The sequence below is a fragment of the Schistocerca nitens genome, chromosome 7 (genome assembly GCF_023898315.1).
Source record: "Schistocerca nitens isolate TAMUIC-IGC-003100 chromosome 7, iqSchNite1.1, whole genome shotgun sequence".
Taxonomy (NCBI): domain Eukaryota; kingdom Metazoa; phylum Arthropoda; class Insecta; order Orthoptera; family Acrididae; genus Schistocerca; species Schistocerca nitens.
This window is the reverse complement of record NC_064620.1, coordinates 374,149,307-374,166,038: the sequence shown is the minus strand read 5'-3', so window position 1 is coordinate 374,166,038 and position 16,732 is coordinate 374,149,307. Positions and strand designations below refer to the sequence as shown.

The following is a 16,732-nucleotide window of genomic DNA, read 5'->3' as shown; positions in this document are numbered from 1 at the left end:
CATCTCAGTCACATGACACCCAGGATATTGTATTTTTTGTGGCAACAAGAAAGCTCTCTGTAATTCTGTTTCTTTTGAATGCTTGTGTGGATGTAGTACTAGGAAGATAAAAGCAGCAGAACTGAATTTCAGAAGCTTCAGAAGCTTTTGTGCTGAAAACTAAAATGTCATTGGCTTGGAGAGTTAATAATTTTACTGTATTATGTGTGTGAAATGCAAGAGTAAGTGTTATGTTTATATCTACAGGTTAGCCATGGTCTGCTGGGGCCTTTGCTGAAAGCATACTCAGAAACTATCCAAGAAAAGGATGATCTTGCACGCAGTTATGAAAAAGACTTGGCACAACTTAATGCTCATTGCAGAGACCTTGTTTCAGAAAATGAGCAGCTGTATGCTGAACTTGATGAAACTACTAGAAAGGTTGGTTTAACATTTTCCAGTCAAACAGTGCCGTAAGCTTACTTGGACAGTACACCAGTAAAATTTGCAGAAGAAAGTGCTTGTGTATGATGTAAGATGTATTTATTTGCTGACACTCACTTCTATGATACGCCTTGGCTTTCTTGGATATATCTTTTTTACCATCATTCTTCCGTTCTATCACTTTCTTTGATTACTATACCTTTTTGTTTTATTATTATTATTATTTTGTGGCTTCTTTTTAATTATGGAAGATATCAGTGTGTGCTGGGAACATAATGAAAGAGATGAGACACAAAATTGCCATAATCTGAATTCTCCTTCTAGAGTCTTCATATCCACAAATAAATAACAGAGCTTCTCGAACAACTGCACATTTTTGTCCTTTTCAGAAATTATTGAATTAGACACTACAATTGTCATCATGTTAATTTACAGAAGACTTGGGTACAGAAATTTTTCATTCTTTAAACTGTATGGGAAATTTCTCTAAATTGAATTCTACCATATTCTGCACCCTCTTAGCTGCTTTCATTTTTCTTCCTTTTTCTTTGTTGGTGCCCTTACATGTCTCATCTGTGATTCTCTTCAGGTATATCTGACTTACTGACTATTCTCAGTTTCTATAACCTTTTCCCCCTCTGTTGCCAGGAACAGACAATCTTATTCCCAAAAGTAGTGTTTACATATCCTTTTATAAGGATTTATATCTGCTGCTGTTTGGTAAGTGGAAATTAAAAATAACTTTTATTCTGTGGATTGGTAGCTCAGTGGTCAATACAGAGTCTTTGGATTGGTGCAAGAATTATTTCTTTTACTTGTCAATTCATGCACCTCTGCCAGTTATCCCTGTATGTAAAAAATTCTGAACAGCACCTTGGTTTGCAGCTTACATCAAACTGTAACACCCCCCCCCCTCCCCCTTGTAACTGATTGGATAAGTCAATTTGAAGGTTGAAGAAAGGCAAGGAGATCCAGTAGGATCATACATAGCATTCATCGTTTTCTTGTGCCTTTGTCCTACATCAGCACAGGGTTGGGTGGCCAGTTGCCCTACCTGACGTCATCCCCTTACCCTCCAGGACAGGATATGTGCACCCCCAACTGTCTGTGTGTAGTGTTGTGCATCTGAAAGTGAGTGAAAGTTTTCTAAATATTTGCTAATTGTGTTACTGAGATGGGAATTGGGTACCAGCCTACTATTCACTTACAGGGGAAGCTCCCCATCACGCACCCCTCATTTCATGGTAAGATGGTCCACTGGATAGCCCATTGGATGGCCCATTTCATGGTAAGACGGCTGATCACAGATCAAGCATAAAACAGGAAGAAGGTGTACTGAAATGTGAAAAAAAGAAGCAAAATAGAAACATCATTTTTTTTTTTTTTTTTTTTTCACAAAATTGTGAACTGTCTAACACCTCACTGACATGTGTAGGCTGTATTCAAATTTGTTTCTGTGTCATGGTGTAAAGTCCATTTGCAGCAGTGTAGTCTAATGAAGAGGCTCATAATGAAAGTTGATTTCGAGATCTTTGGTGTTTTCACCGGTACTCGACACTGGGATGTTGTGATTATAAGGCAATGATCCTCCAGACATACTTACCTCCTATTTTTTCTACACAAGTACCATATGTTATTATTCTTGTGTTCCATTTTGGAACTTCTGACTCTTGAATTCCTTTGTTGTAACATAGTTCACACCCATTTATTTGTAATTTTCGTTTGTGTGTGAAAGGTCTATGTGGCATCTCGCCTATTCTTGTATTCATCACATTTATGTATGATAGTAATATATTTTTACCATGTGACTCATGTTCCATAACCAATGTAAAGCACGACAATTGTGAAGACTACAGAAAGGGAACAGACATGCCAATGGCCAGACAGACAGTTCGTAATTTTGTGAAAAGCAGTCCAACACGGTAACTACATAACTATGATGTGTGGCTCTTGCAATTTGTTCAATACTGCACATCTTGGACCATTCACTTTTCCTATATTGCTTCTTTTTTCACAGTTCAATACATGTTCTTCTGTTTTCATGCTTGATCTATGTTCAGTTTTTTATGAACTATCTACTGTGCTATCTTACTATTAAATCTGATGGAGGCGCAATGGAGAGTTTCCCTTGTTAGGAGGATGTGGAAAACTGCTTGAAAATCACATCCAGTCCAGCCAGCACACCGACTCTTGTTGTTAATTCTCTGGGCAGATTCGATCTGGAGCCGGCGCACCTCCCCATCCCAAAAGCAGCTATCCGAATGGGTCTGATCTTGCGTAGTGCTGTGTTGTGTAAGTCAACCTTTGGGTTGTGCCAGCTTTATCTGTTCTATTATTATTTTCTATGAACAGAATTCTATTTATAGATATTTCATCAAACTAGTTCAGGAACTTCCTTCCACTGCTTCCTCAAATTTCATTGAAAGTTTTGTGTGCTCTCTCATGATTTCATTCAGTTACAGGTATGAAATACTAGGTGATTATCCAGTCTTGATGATTTTTGATTGATTCCTTCTCCCAGTCGTCATAGGTATTCGTACTTGTAATTGGGTTATTTAACAGCATAGAAATTACCAGTAAAATTATTTCTTGAGTGTTCTTTTACAATATCCTGTCATTACAGTCATCACCAGTGAGCCTGGTGATTCTAAAGACTGTGGATTTGGCACTAACATTACTTATTTTTCAATGGTTGTTATGTGTCACTCCCTTCCCACACCTATCCATACCCTTATAGCTAGGGGTGTGAGGGGTGTCTTAACTGCCCTGAAATAGTTTCTGTTTAGTAAGATTTGTATGCACCAAGTTTGTCTGAAACTGTTCTACATGTAAATCTATAGGTGTGTGTTATCCATATGGAATCCATATGTGTACCAAATTTGGTCAGAATTGCTTCAGGGTTATGCATATTTTTTACATTTCACCCTCTTTCCACCCCACCTTCAATTGTACTATAGTTGAGTTGGCATAAGAAGACATCTGAAAGCTAGCAATGCCGTTGCCAGCTTACAACTGCAAAGTATGACAGCTGCAGGTGAGGACAGTAATCTTTTATAGAGCTGTGGCAATACTGAGATGTTGTCATAAAGACATTTACAAAATCACATTACATGACTGGTTGAGGTAGGCATGTAAAGTTTTCCCAACATGTCCACTGTAACTGTCAGAGATTTTCTTACGCCGACTCAACTATAAGGTGTGTCTATGTGTTGTCATCTCCCCCCCCCCCCCCCCCAAGCATTTTGTTGCGTATTGCGTATAGAGGCCAGTGGAATAGTGGAATCCACCAATGTCAAGCAAAGTTGGTGCATGTAAGATCTGCTATAGGGTCATTCTGCAGAAAGTGAATCAATTTGAGGAACCATCCCACCTGCCCACCTCCAATCTGAATGAAATTTTATACAGTGGAAATTCCAGGTAGGAATATCAACAGTGTAGGAAAAGACAGATTGCCAGAATGCTTTCCAGCCCGAGATGCTGGGTTTGGTGTGCATGAGATAAGCTTGCATTTGTGTGCAAATGGTGTGTGTGTGTGTGTGTGTGTGTGTGTGTGTGTGTGGGTCTGTCTCTTTTACTGATGAAGGCTGTGGCTGAAAGTCATATGTAACTGTCTTTTAATTGTGCCTGTCTGCAACTTGACATGTCTTCTTTACAATAAGTAGCTATCTGTCTTTACTACAAATTTTATACTGATGTTTCTTACAGAATAAAATTGAATTTTACAAACTTTGAGCTCAAACAACCAATTGCGCATCTATCCTACAGCAAAATAATTTTAACTAGACACCCTTGTCTTACACCTTGCAGCTGCTTAATAAACAAAACAGTTATATTTTTATTGCAATCTCCACAATTAAGTTGGCAATAAATTGCTGAGTGTGTCCTTGGACCCAGAAATGGTTAGTTTCATGGCTATAATTCACCTATGTGTACGTCAATGCTAGACACATTCACATACTGTCATGTCCTCCTACTCTTTGAATGTGTAGCAGTGTGTGTGTGTGTGTGTGTGTGTGTGTGTGTGTGTGTGTGTGTGTGTGTGAAGGAGACAGAGACACTGAACATAGGGGATTGGGGGGGGGGGGGGGGGGGGGGAGAAAGCCCTTGAGAAATCCTACTACATTCTCTAATAGGAAATGTATTGTAATTGTAAAACTGACTCATCTATTCATTCTGTATAATAGTAAGAGGTCACAAATTGACAAATGTGGACAGGGTATTAGTTGTCAGTGGCAGCCACCACTGCTCTAACTACAAGGCTCAAGGCTCTGACCAACAATTAAAAAATAGCATTAGGGAGGGAGGGATTGAGTTAGTGACTCTGTGGACGTGTCTAGTATGTGAACTACATTTATGCAATCGTGTAAACCTATAGGTGAGTGGTTGCCTGTTCTCCTTTTTGAATTATTTCCATTTATGGCAGTGCAGTCTCGCTCCTTTTCCTGAACTTACTCATTTAGCCCTGTGAGCTCCTCAGAACCACTGCCTGCTGTGAAATGACACATATGTGATTCAATCTGGAAAACCTGTTTAAAAATGCTATGTGAGTCAGCAGGGTTCTTATAATTTACTGTCCCATAATTCAGTCTATCACGTCTGACTAAAGCTATGAAATAAAACTAGTTCTTGGTTAAAACGTCTGTGCTGTATTATCACTTTAGCAATACCATGCTGCTCTCAAGGCTGCCTTAACACACAGTTCCTCAGGTAAAAGCAAATATTAGAGCAAAATTTGTACCATTCTGTTCATTCACACAGAACAATATCTCATTAGCATGAGCATAGAACTCGTGATGTGCTTTCCAAAGAATCACAGCTTTAACTAGTCAGTAACCAGCTGACATTCCACACAATGTTAATTAATTTAGTAATATGAACTTTCTGAAAGTCAGCTGCATAGTATGCCACATTGAATTTTAGGCCATTGGAAAAAGTCACAATTTCTTACTATAAATCCCAAAACTTCTGGAAACATCATTTACAACAGATTTCAAACTACTCAGCTTTTCAGCAAAATCAAATTAGAACATTTTCACCAAATTACATTACTAAACCTGAACCCATACTCCTAGTAACTGAATAGTGGATTGGGGGGGGGGGGGGGAGAGAAAACTATTATATATAATGGAAACTGATTAAAAATTGCTGCTTAGATAATTTAAAAGGGAAATTTTGAAAGAAATTGGGAGGTACATATATTCCCAATGAACTTTAACTGGCGCTAATATCAACAGACCTTCAATATTGAATACATTTAAGATCAACATTCACCATTTAAATATACGTACTTCTCATTATCACTCCGTGCATAGAGCTGGTTATGATGATCGCCCCTCCCCTGCTCATGCAAATTCCTCTTGTTTGCTCCGATCCTCTTGATGCAGGATTCACGGCATGTCATGGAATGATGAGCAGATTTTTTTTTAATAAACGTCATCCCCAAATAACTTTTATAACACTTCTTTAATGTCCGGTTAGAATACACATTTTTGAACAATATTAATGTGGTCAGAGTGCCCGTGCCATGCGTTCACACAGGCTTCATTGCACAAATTTGTGAAACTCGTGTTCAGCAGCGTGATCCTTTGTGAAATCTTCAATACGGTGACAACTGGTTTCCTTATCAGCAGCCCGAGGAATGTATTTCAACTCGTCGTTCATGCTTATTCAGTGGGGACACCAGCCATACATCTCACATCCCCCAACATGGTAAGTTTCTTGCCGCTTCTATGATGTCGAGCACAGAAAATTCATGTCACACGAATTATGGTCATTTTTAGTTCATCACGTGCGCGCGTCTGCACGCGCGCGCGTCTGCACGCGCGCGCACACACACACACACACACACACACACACACACACACACACGCACACACACACACACACACACACTCTTAGCAGACAGGTTTCATATGTTTTTGAACTTTGTGTTTGAGCATCTCTTTCATACCATTGCATTACACAAAGTTTCTGTAGTGTCCTTTCCACATACTATGCACATGGCCAAAAAAAAAAAAAAAAAAAAAAAAAATACAAATAAAAAAAAAAACTTATCGTATTCATTTGCTGACATGCCATTATCATCCTTATATACATTACAGTCTGATTGTCATTCTGTTTAGTACATTTTATTAAATTATAATTTTGTTACATTGTTCAATTCCAATTATATGAGTACACTTTTTGCTCTCGTTTGGTTTTACATTCTTTGCATAACATTCATACAATGCTAGATTCATTTTTCTTTAAGACATGAATTGACAACTGGTAGAAGCCAACCTCGGGGAAGATCAGTTTGGATTCCGTAGAAATGTTGGAACACGTGAGGCAATACTGACCCTACGACTTATCTTAGAAGAAAGATTAAGGAAAGGCAAACCTACGTTTTTAGCATTTGTAGACTTAGAGAAAGCTTCTGACAAAGTTGACTGGAATACTCTCTTTCAAATTCTGGAGGTGGCAGGGGTAAAATACAGGGAGCGAAAGGCTATTTACAATTTGTACAGAAAGCAGATGTCAGTTATAAGAGTCGAGGGGCATGAAAGGGAAGCAGCGGTTGGGAAGGGAGTGAGACAGGGTTGTAGCCTCTCGCCGATGCTATTCAATCTGTATATTGAGCAAGCAGTAAAGGAAACGGAAGAAAAGTTTGGAGTAGGTATTAAAATCCATGGAGAAGAAATAAAAACTTTGAGGTTCGCCGATGACATTGTAATTCTGTCAGAGACAGCAAAGGACTTGCAAGAGCAGCTGAATGGAATGGACAGTGTCTTGAAAGGAGGATATAAGATGAACATCAACAAAAGCAAAACGAGGATAATGGAATGTACTCGAGTTAAGTCGGGTGATGCTGCGGGAATTAGATTAGGAAAAGAGACACTTAAAGTAGTAAAGGAGTTTTGCTATTTGGGGAGCAAAATAACTGATGATGGTCGAAGTAGAGAGGATATAAAATGTAGACTGGCAATGGCAAGGAAAGAGTTTCTGAAGAAGAGAAATTTGTTAACATCGAGTATTGATTTAGGTGTCAGGAAGTCGTTTCTGAAAGTATTTGTATGGAGTGTAGCCATGTATGGAAGTGAAACATGGACAATAAATAGTTTAGACAAGAAGAGAATAGAAGCTTTCGAAAGGTGGTGCTACAGAAGAATGCTGAAGATTAGATGGGTAGATCACATAACTAATGAGGAGGTATTGAATAGAATTGGGGGGAAGAGGAGTTTGTGGCACAACTTGACTAGAAGAGGGGATCGGTTGGTAGGACATATTCTGAGGCATCAAGGGATCACCAATTAAGTACTGGAGGGCAGCGTGGAGGGTAAAAATCATAGAGGGAGACCAAGAGATGAATACACTAAGCAGATTCAGAAGGATGTAGGCTGCAGTAGGTACTGGGAGATGAAGAGGCTTGCACAGGACAGTGTAGCATGGAGAGCTGCATCAAACCAGTCTCAGGACTGAAGACCACACCAACCACAACATGAATTGACATAAATTTCATTTCAATTTACAGTGACTTCTTGTCAGGAGCATATTTATCAAAGAATTAAAGAAGTAAACAGTAGTCACTACAACAGATTCTACGCGCTGCTTAAATAACTACACATGGCCTTGCCTCTAGCATTCTCCAGGAAGAATCTACACACTATGGGGTTGAGGAAATTTCACGGAAGGACATTATGTGCTCAGTTATGTCTCTTTACTAGACTTAATTGTTTGTTGTTTATAAACAGAACATGAATCTGATGATACCAATCATATCGAATACTTATTCAGTGCTTAAAGTGCACCTCAGTATTTACTTGTTATGTTCATTGTATAAAGGATAACCATTTCATATGCTAAGGTAAACAGTGTTGTATCATCAATACTATATGTTATGTACAATGAACGTAAAACAGTATTTATGTAAGTAGCACACATGTCTAAAAATTTCAATGTAAATCAGGTGTTTGTTGTTTTCATGAGTCGTCGATTCTCACAGTAGTTAGGTTTCAACCCCATGATTATTTGGTAGTACTCCACCTTCATTTAGCATTGTGATATGTGACATACTGCAACTGTATTCTTCTACACATATTTTCACACTATCACAATCATCCATATCATAAACTTACAACTATATTTACTTGTGGTGCGGTCCTTTCTTATGTTTATATGGTACCTAACACTCGACAAGCATTTGTTTTTCTTCACTTTAGGATGTGTCAATGCATCATTCCCTGGAAGAAAAAACTTAATACTAACTTAAAACTAAATCTTAATAGATAAGTGTACAGTGGCTCGATTGTCACTAATACCTCTTTCATATATTCAGCCATGTATTCATTCACTTCAGTGTGCAGTTGTGCTATCACAAACTTATTTAGTGTAATGTGTGCATCTCTACTTACCTTGTTAATCTAAAATATAAAGTGTGTTACCAGCGTGGTGGGACGTCTTATTTAGCTTGTCACTTATATTGTATTCGCTTGTTTACGTGCAGCAAGAGTTTTCTGGTCCCTCAATTATAATTAATGCATATACTTTCCACACTTAAATTTGTAAGTTTATAGGTATAATGTATATAGTAGCATAACTTCAGAAAATATTTTGTAGTTTAGGATCCCTTTCCGTGTATATAATCCCTTAGCTTATCTTCGTTTGTGTGTATTGTGTAGATAGTCTTAGTTGTAGAATAGGCTCACACTTAATTTCTATGCCCCAGTTTATGCAGTAGGCTTTAAAAATGCTAGTGCAGGCTGTAGCTTTAAAAAATGCTAGTGCAGGCCGTAGCTCATAGTGTTTGTTTGTTTCGGGTGCTCCAACACTTTCAGCTGTGTCTGGTGCGCATGTGCTTACGGTTTGTTTACTAGCTTTCTCCCCAATGTGCATGTGCTGTATCACTCTGTTACCACTAACGTCGCAGCAAGTTGTGTATTTCAGTGCGTGCTACTGTACGTTTCACAAGTTCGTTTATTCATTTACAACTGGGCTACGCTCAAGGCAAAGTGTTGTGTTTAAAGTAACGTCATCTCTAGACACATAAAAGTAAAATTTTTTTCCTTGTTTCATTCACTTACCTTATCATTTATACATTTGACATATAAGAAAAAACATAAACAAACAAAAATTTTCCTTATCAACTAACAACATAAATTCAGGAATGTGATTTTCCAGCATTCTAAATCTAATATTATTATACATATGTTCAACTTGAAGGGTATATCTACCTTGATAGTATCTGATAAAGCAAGTATTGATCAAGCTCATGCCCTCAATCCCCTCCAAGGTCACTGAATGGGGGCCTACCGTGACCAGTTCAAGTTTTCCAGCGTCGCGGTGGCATCAATTTCTAGGTTAGGCGTAACTTCCACTATGTTGATCATTGGTGTTTGGTTACGCCAATTAGTGTCCTGAGAGGCTCTCAATTGAAATTCTCTTTGCCTCTATGTGTTATTCGGCATATGTGTATTACTTTGGTGGTCTAATTCTGCTGTCTGTGAGTTATTTGGTTGTCTGTTATTGCTTTGCGTTTGCCAAGCGATCGGCTGATTATTGCCCGTAGCTTGTGTCTGTACATACATATTGTACAGACTGGTCATACCCTACTCGCCCATAGTAATTGTTTTTGCTAAATTTTTGCCCATTTCTTTTATATCCACCTTTGCCGTTGTGATTACCGTTACCATTACCATAGGTCTGTGTGGGGTAAGGTTGCCACCCTTATTATACTACGAATCCATTGTTTACTTGTTTGTCCATAAATCTCTGTGTTGCTGTCGGCGTATTAACAGACTTCGATTGTACTGGTCTCTCTTTGTATATTAAATCTATTGAGTCCAGTACAGATAGAAAGTATTCGGTGTCGTGTTCCGAAATGGTAATGAGTTTTTCCCTATTGTGGGCAGGAAGATGGCTCTTTAAAATTTTCAGCACGTCTGCTTGAGATACGGGGTTTGTCCAGTATCTGATTTTATTCAAATATTTTTCAAAATAGCCCCTTAAGCTTTCATACTTGCTATTGAACGGAGCTGGGTTGAATACTTCATGTCTGAGTCTCTCTTGTATGGCCTCAGACCAATACTTATCCAGAAACGCTCTCTCAAACTGTTCATAATAGTGACAACATTCTGCCATGTCTGTAGTCCATAGCAGAACATCACCCTGTGTCTATCCAACAACAAATCTAATTTTCTGGGCTTCAGTCTAGGTACGAGCTACATCATTTCGAATTGCTCTGATAAAGGCCACAGGGTGTGTTCTTTTCCCTTCAGAAGTAAATACCAGAAATTGCCGATGCCTAAGTAGTCACTCATCTGCAAGCAATGTTGACAAACACACAGTGCTGTAGTGACAGGCATGTATATGTTCACTTGTGAGGTAGCGCATGGCAACTGCACTTGCTCGACAGGTGCAGCTGCTGGCAAGTGTTGTTGCATTGTGCAACCTTTGCTATTTTCCTTTGACGGGCTAATCCCGTTATGTGGGTAACCAGTGAAGGTATCTAACTTCTCTAAAAGCATAGATTTGTTTTCCGTCACATGTTGTTTTGGAATGTCAGTAGTGTTAGCAACACTGCCTCATAACCTTTCCTCTGCTTCCTCTAAACCCAAATCTATTTTAGCTAGAAGTTGACTTTCTTTCTCTTTTAGAGCTTCTTCTACAGTATCTACATAAATTTTGCTTTCTGCAAATTCTGACTCTAAACTTAACTAATCTACTCTTAGACCTGTGTTTTTCTGTAGGTAGGTCTTTGCATGCATCTTGCAGCTCGCTGACTGTGCACGTCACATTTTTTACCGACGCATCCTCTTTGGATTGCGTCTCCTGAATTTGATAATATTCTTCACTAAGATTCAGTGTGCGATTTGCAGGGGGGATGGGGGGGATTTCCCCCCTCTGCATCAGACCATCCCCTCCTCTGGTTTTAGTTTATGCATCCCAACCTGGGATGTTTATTTCCCACGCACTAAAGTAAAACTTAACATATAATTTAAATTTGTGGAGCCAAAGTTTTTAATAAGTCTTACTATTAATATGTTTCAGTTTTCTATCATCAGGATAAGTACAACTTTTCACAAATGTGCCTCTACTTTTTGAATTCCCCTCGTATATCTGTACCCGTATGTAGATGATTTTGTAAATAAGCTTTACCTATAATGTACTTTTAAAGATATAACAAGGGATGGCTTTTCTGATAGTGCATACGCGTCAATAGTGAGTTTCGGCATTAACATCTATTTATAAATACTGTTTAACCATGCATAACGCCACGATCCAAGTTAGTAACATGTATAATTCTACTAACCCCCTAAGACATCCCCCCCCACTGGTAAAAGCACAAATCGCACCCTGCTAAGATTTTGTAACTCACCTGCAAGTTGGCCCTGTTTATATAGTCTATGGATGTTACTTTTTCCGTTAATGCATTTGTATTGCGGGACATGTCAGTGATTATTTCTTGTTTTCGTTGTTACTGAGCTCTATGAACTTACCAGATAATTTGTCAGATAATCCAGTGCGTATAGCTTTGCTCACCTCACCTCACCTCACTGAACATTTGACTAATACTATTCTTGAAGTTGTTAAATGCCTGATTTTGCTGAGCAAACTGTTGTCCTATATTTTCCAGAAATTCCTGGTCTTTTGTAAGCTATTGTGTTATTATTTGCATGACTTGTGTCAAATTGTGAGTGTCACTAGTATTGACATTGCTTTTTTGAACTGTTTCTTGCTCTTGCATTCGCAACATAGTGAACAAATAGTCAGAGGAAGTTTCGCTGTCGTGTGCTTAAGTTTCACTATTTAAAAAAATGTTTCCCAGTGTGACCTGAGAAATTGTCTCATCATGCATCATAAAAGTGGCATCAGGATTAGTTATATTACCAGTGTCATCATTTTTTGATAGTGGAGCGTCAACGTGGTTGTTTTGGTAGCCATCGGCCAGTTCACGAGTTGTCGCATTACTTTCAACTATTGCCAAGCTTGGATTTCTGCCATCTTGGCATATTGCATTTTGTAATGAATTTCCAACAATGTCCATTTCCTTTGACTCCATTGTGAACAGTGTTTAACAAAATTATGGAAAAAAAATTATTTTCAAAAGCTAAATTTTGTTTGTATTGGTACTTTTCAATTAAAGCAGTTTTATATGCATATCTGTTAATGAACCTCATTATTCTGTGATACAGTCTTACAGAATTTGGAAGAATTACACCGTGATGTTTAGTTTACACAAATTTTCATCTTTCCTATAGAAATGCCCTCTCCGTAAAGTAAAGGATATTAATTGGAAGGAAAACAGATTATTTCCTGCCAGAGAGACGGCGCCAAGCACAGCCATGTAGGCATATGGCATAGCAGCTTCCTACCTTAAACGCTGAAATCAGCATTCCCGAAGTATTTAATTTTAATTTTCTCCTTCAAGTTGTTAATAGTTCCAATGTCACGGACATGTAACAAATGCAACATTTGTTTCTTGTAATGATAAAATGAATCATTTATCTCAAAAAAAAATTTATCTCAACAATTGAAAGGTCTGTTCATATTCTGCTCAGCACCGTCCTTTGAATGGTCGCCATTGAATAGTGGCTGGGGGCGATAAAATGTATGTGTATATTGGAAACTGATTCAAAAATATTGCTGCTTAAATAATTTAAAAGGGGAATAATTGAAAGAAATTGGAAGGTACACACATCCTGAGTGAACTTGAACTGCCACTTATATCCACAGACCTTCAATATTCAATACATTTAAGATCAACATTCACCATTTAAATTTACGTACTTCTCGTTATCACCATTGTGCATAGAGCTGGTTATGACAGTCGCCCCTCCTCTGCTCACACAAATTTATCTAGTTTGCTTTGATCCTCTTGATGCAGGATCTTCTGTGCATTGCAGAATGATGAACAGATGGTTTTTTAAATAAAGAACAAGGGAGAAAAGGAAAGAAAATATAATAATATGATACATAACATAATGGGGCCATTCAAACATCTCCCCATTCCAGAATGTACAATTATTCTGGTGGAAATATACTTTAATCCATCAGTTTCATAGTGTTTCTTGAACAACATGATAATTACCTCCTTGACCAATCCTCAACTCTAAATTTAAATTAATTATGTGCCAAAATTTTGTACTTTCCTAAAATTAACTCAAGACAGTTTTACCTTTACTTGCCTTAAGGACAGAAGTAAAAATTTTGTTTCTAGAATACCTAAAGTGACTACTTTCCAATAAGCATTTCATGCCATTGTGATTCACTGCTCAGTTACACAACATGATTCACATGCTCATTCATAATTAATTATTAATAAATTAGCAACCTACTGTGGCTTAATGCTGATATCTGCAGCCGGATAACTAATTTGGTGTGTGGTACATGCAAACCTCCCTCAGGATCCAGTCTATCTATTAGTGAAAACTGTATCAAAATTCCTACAGAAGTTCCTGAGATTAGCATTCACACACAGACAGAAAAATGTAGCAGGGACTTTGAAGTATAATATGTGTACATTCCAAGATTCTTAAGTCACACACATGCCGCATTCACTGCCTCACTCACTCTGACAGCATAACACAATTGTGTCAAAGAACTGCAAATAAAAATTACTGTTAAAAACTGAAATTATGGTATAAAGTATAGTTTTATGACTAGATACTGTTTAACTATTTACCAACAAAGTGTTTAGTCAAAGTCACAAAAACATACCAGTGTGTCAGAAGTTTGTCTGTGATGGGAAGTTAAAAAAAATCTAGCTTTTAGATAATTTTGAATGTACCACAAAAAATAATTTAGGACACTTGTACAGCAGTTAGCTATTGTAATTCTGACAGGTTACATAAAATTTCATGGCGACTGGTTGTGGCAGTTGACTTTATTAATACACAGGTTTGTGTTTGGTTTTCACATTCTGCAAAGAGTGCAAGTGTGTGAATGGGGAGTTGCCAGCATAACTAGCATAGAGATGGCGAATGACACCCTCTCAGGGGGGGAACCATGTCCTTTAGAATGCAGGACCACTGAGAGCAGCAAAAATAATCTTACAGATTTTTAATCATTAATTCATATAGCTACATCACACATTGCCTTAATAATTTTGCAGTTACAGTTAGATATAGATTAAAAATAAAAATATTAGCAAATACTCAAAATTACAGCAACAAAAAATAACACAGCTCTGTCAAACATTAAATACAAGAACATTTTCTCGAGGGTGGGGAGTAGAATTTTTGAACTCATATTTTAAACTGTTATATCAGTATAACACAATAACATCCAAAATATTTAAGTGATTTATTCACAGAAATATTGGTTCACAATTACACTTCATAATCCATAGCAATTACACAAGTCCAGGGCACTCCAGTTCACATCCAAGATAGTTGAGACCGTATACTAAGTTCCACAGTGTTCCTAGTATAGGCTCGTCCAAACTGTGCCCCTGGGGCGCTAGCGCCCGTGATCGCCCGTGGCCAGCGCCCCGGGCGAATTCGTATGTTGCTACAGTGACCAAGCCGTGCCGCTTAGCTGGCTGTGCGGACTGCCCGGACGCCAGCCGATAGGTATGCTTGTTCGCCCGTTTTCCCTTCGGGCGCAGGACGTCTCACAAGTGCTTCAACTAGAGCTGATTGACCTGCATTGCCATATCCGCCTGAAGGACCACTTTCTTATGTGTAAAACTTTGGATGACTTTTACAGCTGTCTTCCACAAGAGAAATATCCTCTAGCGCGCGGCCAAAGTTCTCTCAATGTTTGGTTCCACGTATATTTGTGGGCGCTTTTTCTCTCTTTTAAAGCTTGCTAAAACTAAGAACCGTTCATTCCTTCGCAATAAAAATTTGACCAATTCTTTGAGGTTAGCAGTCTCACAGAATATTTTACCAAGCCTAGACAAAACCATTTCCTCGAAAAAGAAAAACGTGTAAAATGTTAATTGTCTTCTTTAACAATGTTGACTGTAAGAATTAAAGAGCTTTATAACCTTAATTCTATTTTAATAAGTTTTCAAACTTGGTCAGTTAAAATTATTACGTACAAAACAGCAAACTAAGGATCCGATTTCTAAACTCTGAAAAGGGATACAAAAAATTGTAGCACGAAGAGCTTCTGTAAAGTTTGGAAGGTAGGAGACGAGGTACTGGCAGAAGTAAAGCTGTGAGTACCGGGCGTGAGTCGTGCTTCGGTAGCTCAGTTGGTAGAGCACTTGCCCGCGAAAGGCAAAGGTCCCGAGTTCGAGTCTCGGTCGGGCACACAGTTTTAATCTGCCAGGAAGTTTCATATCAGCGCACACTCCGCTGCAGAGTGAAAATCTCATTCCCGAAAAAATACTTACTTGTAACTACTAACAGTAAGAATGAGACTCTATATCCCTTACATAAAATTAATTCTAAAATAGAATATTTTGTTTACGTTAGATCTGACCGCGGGACAGTCCAGTGCAGAGCAGTGCTGTGCGGTCTCACTTGCTCCGCAGCTCTCTCTCTCTCTCTCTCGCTCCTATGGTGACACTAGCGACACACAGTCGCGGACGGGGCGCTGAGCTACACTGTCTTGCGCCCGTGGGGCGCGGGCGCGCCTTCCGGGCGCAATTCTTGGATGAGCCTGTCCTAGTATGTGCAGTGACTAGTCATAAGTATGAGTGAAGGCAGGCATAGGACTGGCTGTATGATGCTGTTGCAGTGGCCTATATACCATCCTGGTAGTCCGGGAAGAGACCTTGAAGGCCCAATGGTACCAATCATCTGCCGTGTCATACTCAGCCTTTAGGCATCATCGGATGCGGTACAGAGGGGCATGTGGTCAGCAAACTGTCTGTTTTCATGACCAGTGCCGCAACTTCTTAGTCAAGTAGCTCCTCAATTGACCTCACAAGTGCTGAGTGCCTCACTTGCCAACAGCACTTGGCAGACCCACACGGTGACCCATATAAGTGCTAGCCAAGCCTGACAGCACTTAACTTTGGTGATCTGATGGGTACCGGTATTACCACTGTGGCAAGGCTGTTAGCAGCTTCAGTGCAAAATTTAATTGTAATTGGAGATAGTCAGATGGGGATGGTTTCACAAATTGGCCCAATTTATACGGAATGACCCTATAGTAAATTTTAAGTGTACCAGCTTTCGCTAAACTGCCCTAGGCACTCCAGAAAAGTGCTTCTTTTCGCCCTTCCCACCCCAAAACTACAAGGTCTGATTGCAATTGGGACTCACATTTCAGAGTTCCCACCATTGAAATTAAACCTTCATGTCTTAACACATGTTCTATGATCCTGTCCCTTCCTCTTGTCAATCTTCTCCACATGTTCCTTTCCTCGCCAGTTCTG

At 38.9% G+C, this 16,732-nt stretch overlaps 1 protein-coding gene across 1 annotated transcript in view; it reads left to right on the top strand.

The window, feature by feature from the left end:
- LOC126195814 (centrosomal protein of 89 kDa-like) overlaps nt 1-16,732 on the top strand; it is a 126,199-nt gene that overhangs the window by 44,003 nt on the left and 65,464 nt on the right. The window contains exon 5 of the mRNA XM_049934455.1: nt 247-420. Coding sequence (XP_049790412.1) covers nt 247-420 — 174 coding nt within the window. The remainder of the gene's footprint in view (nt 1-246; nt 421-16,732) is intronic.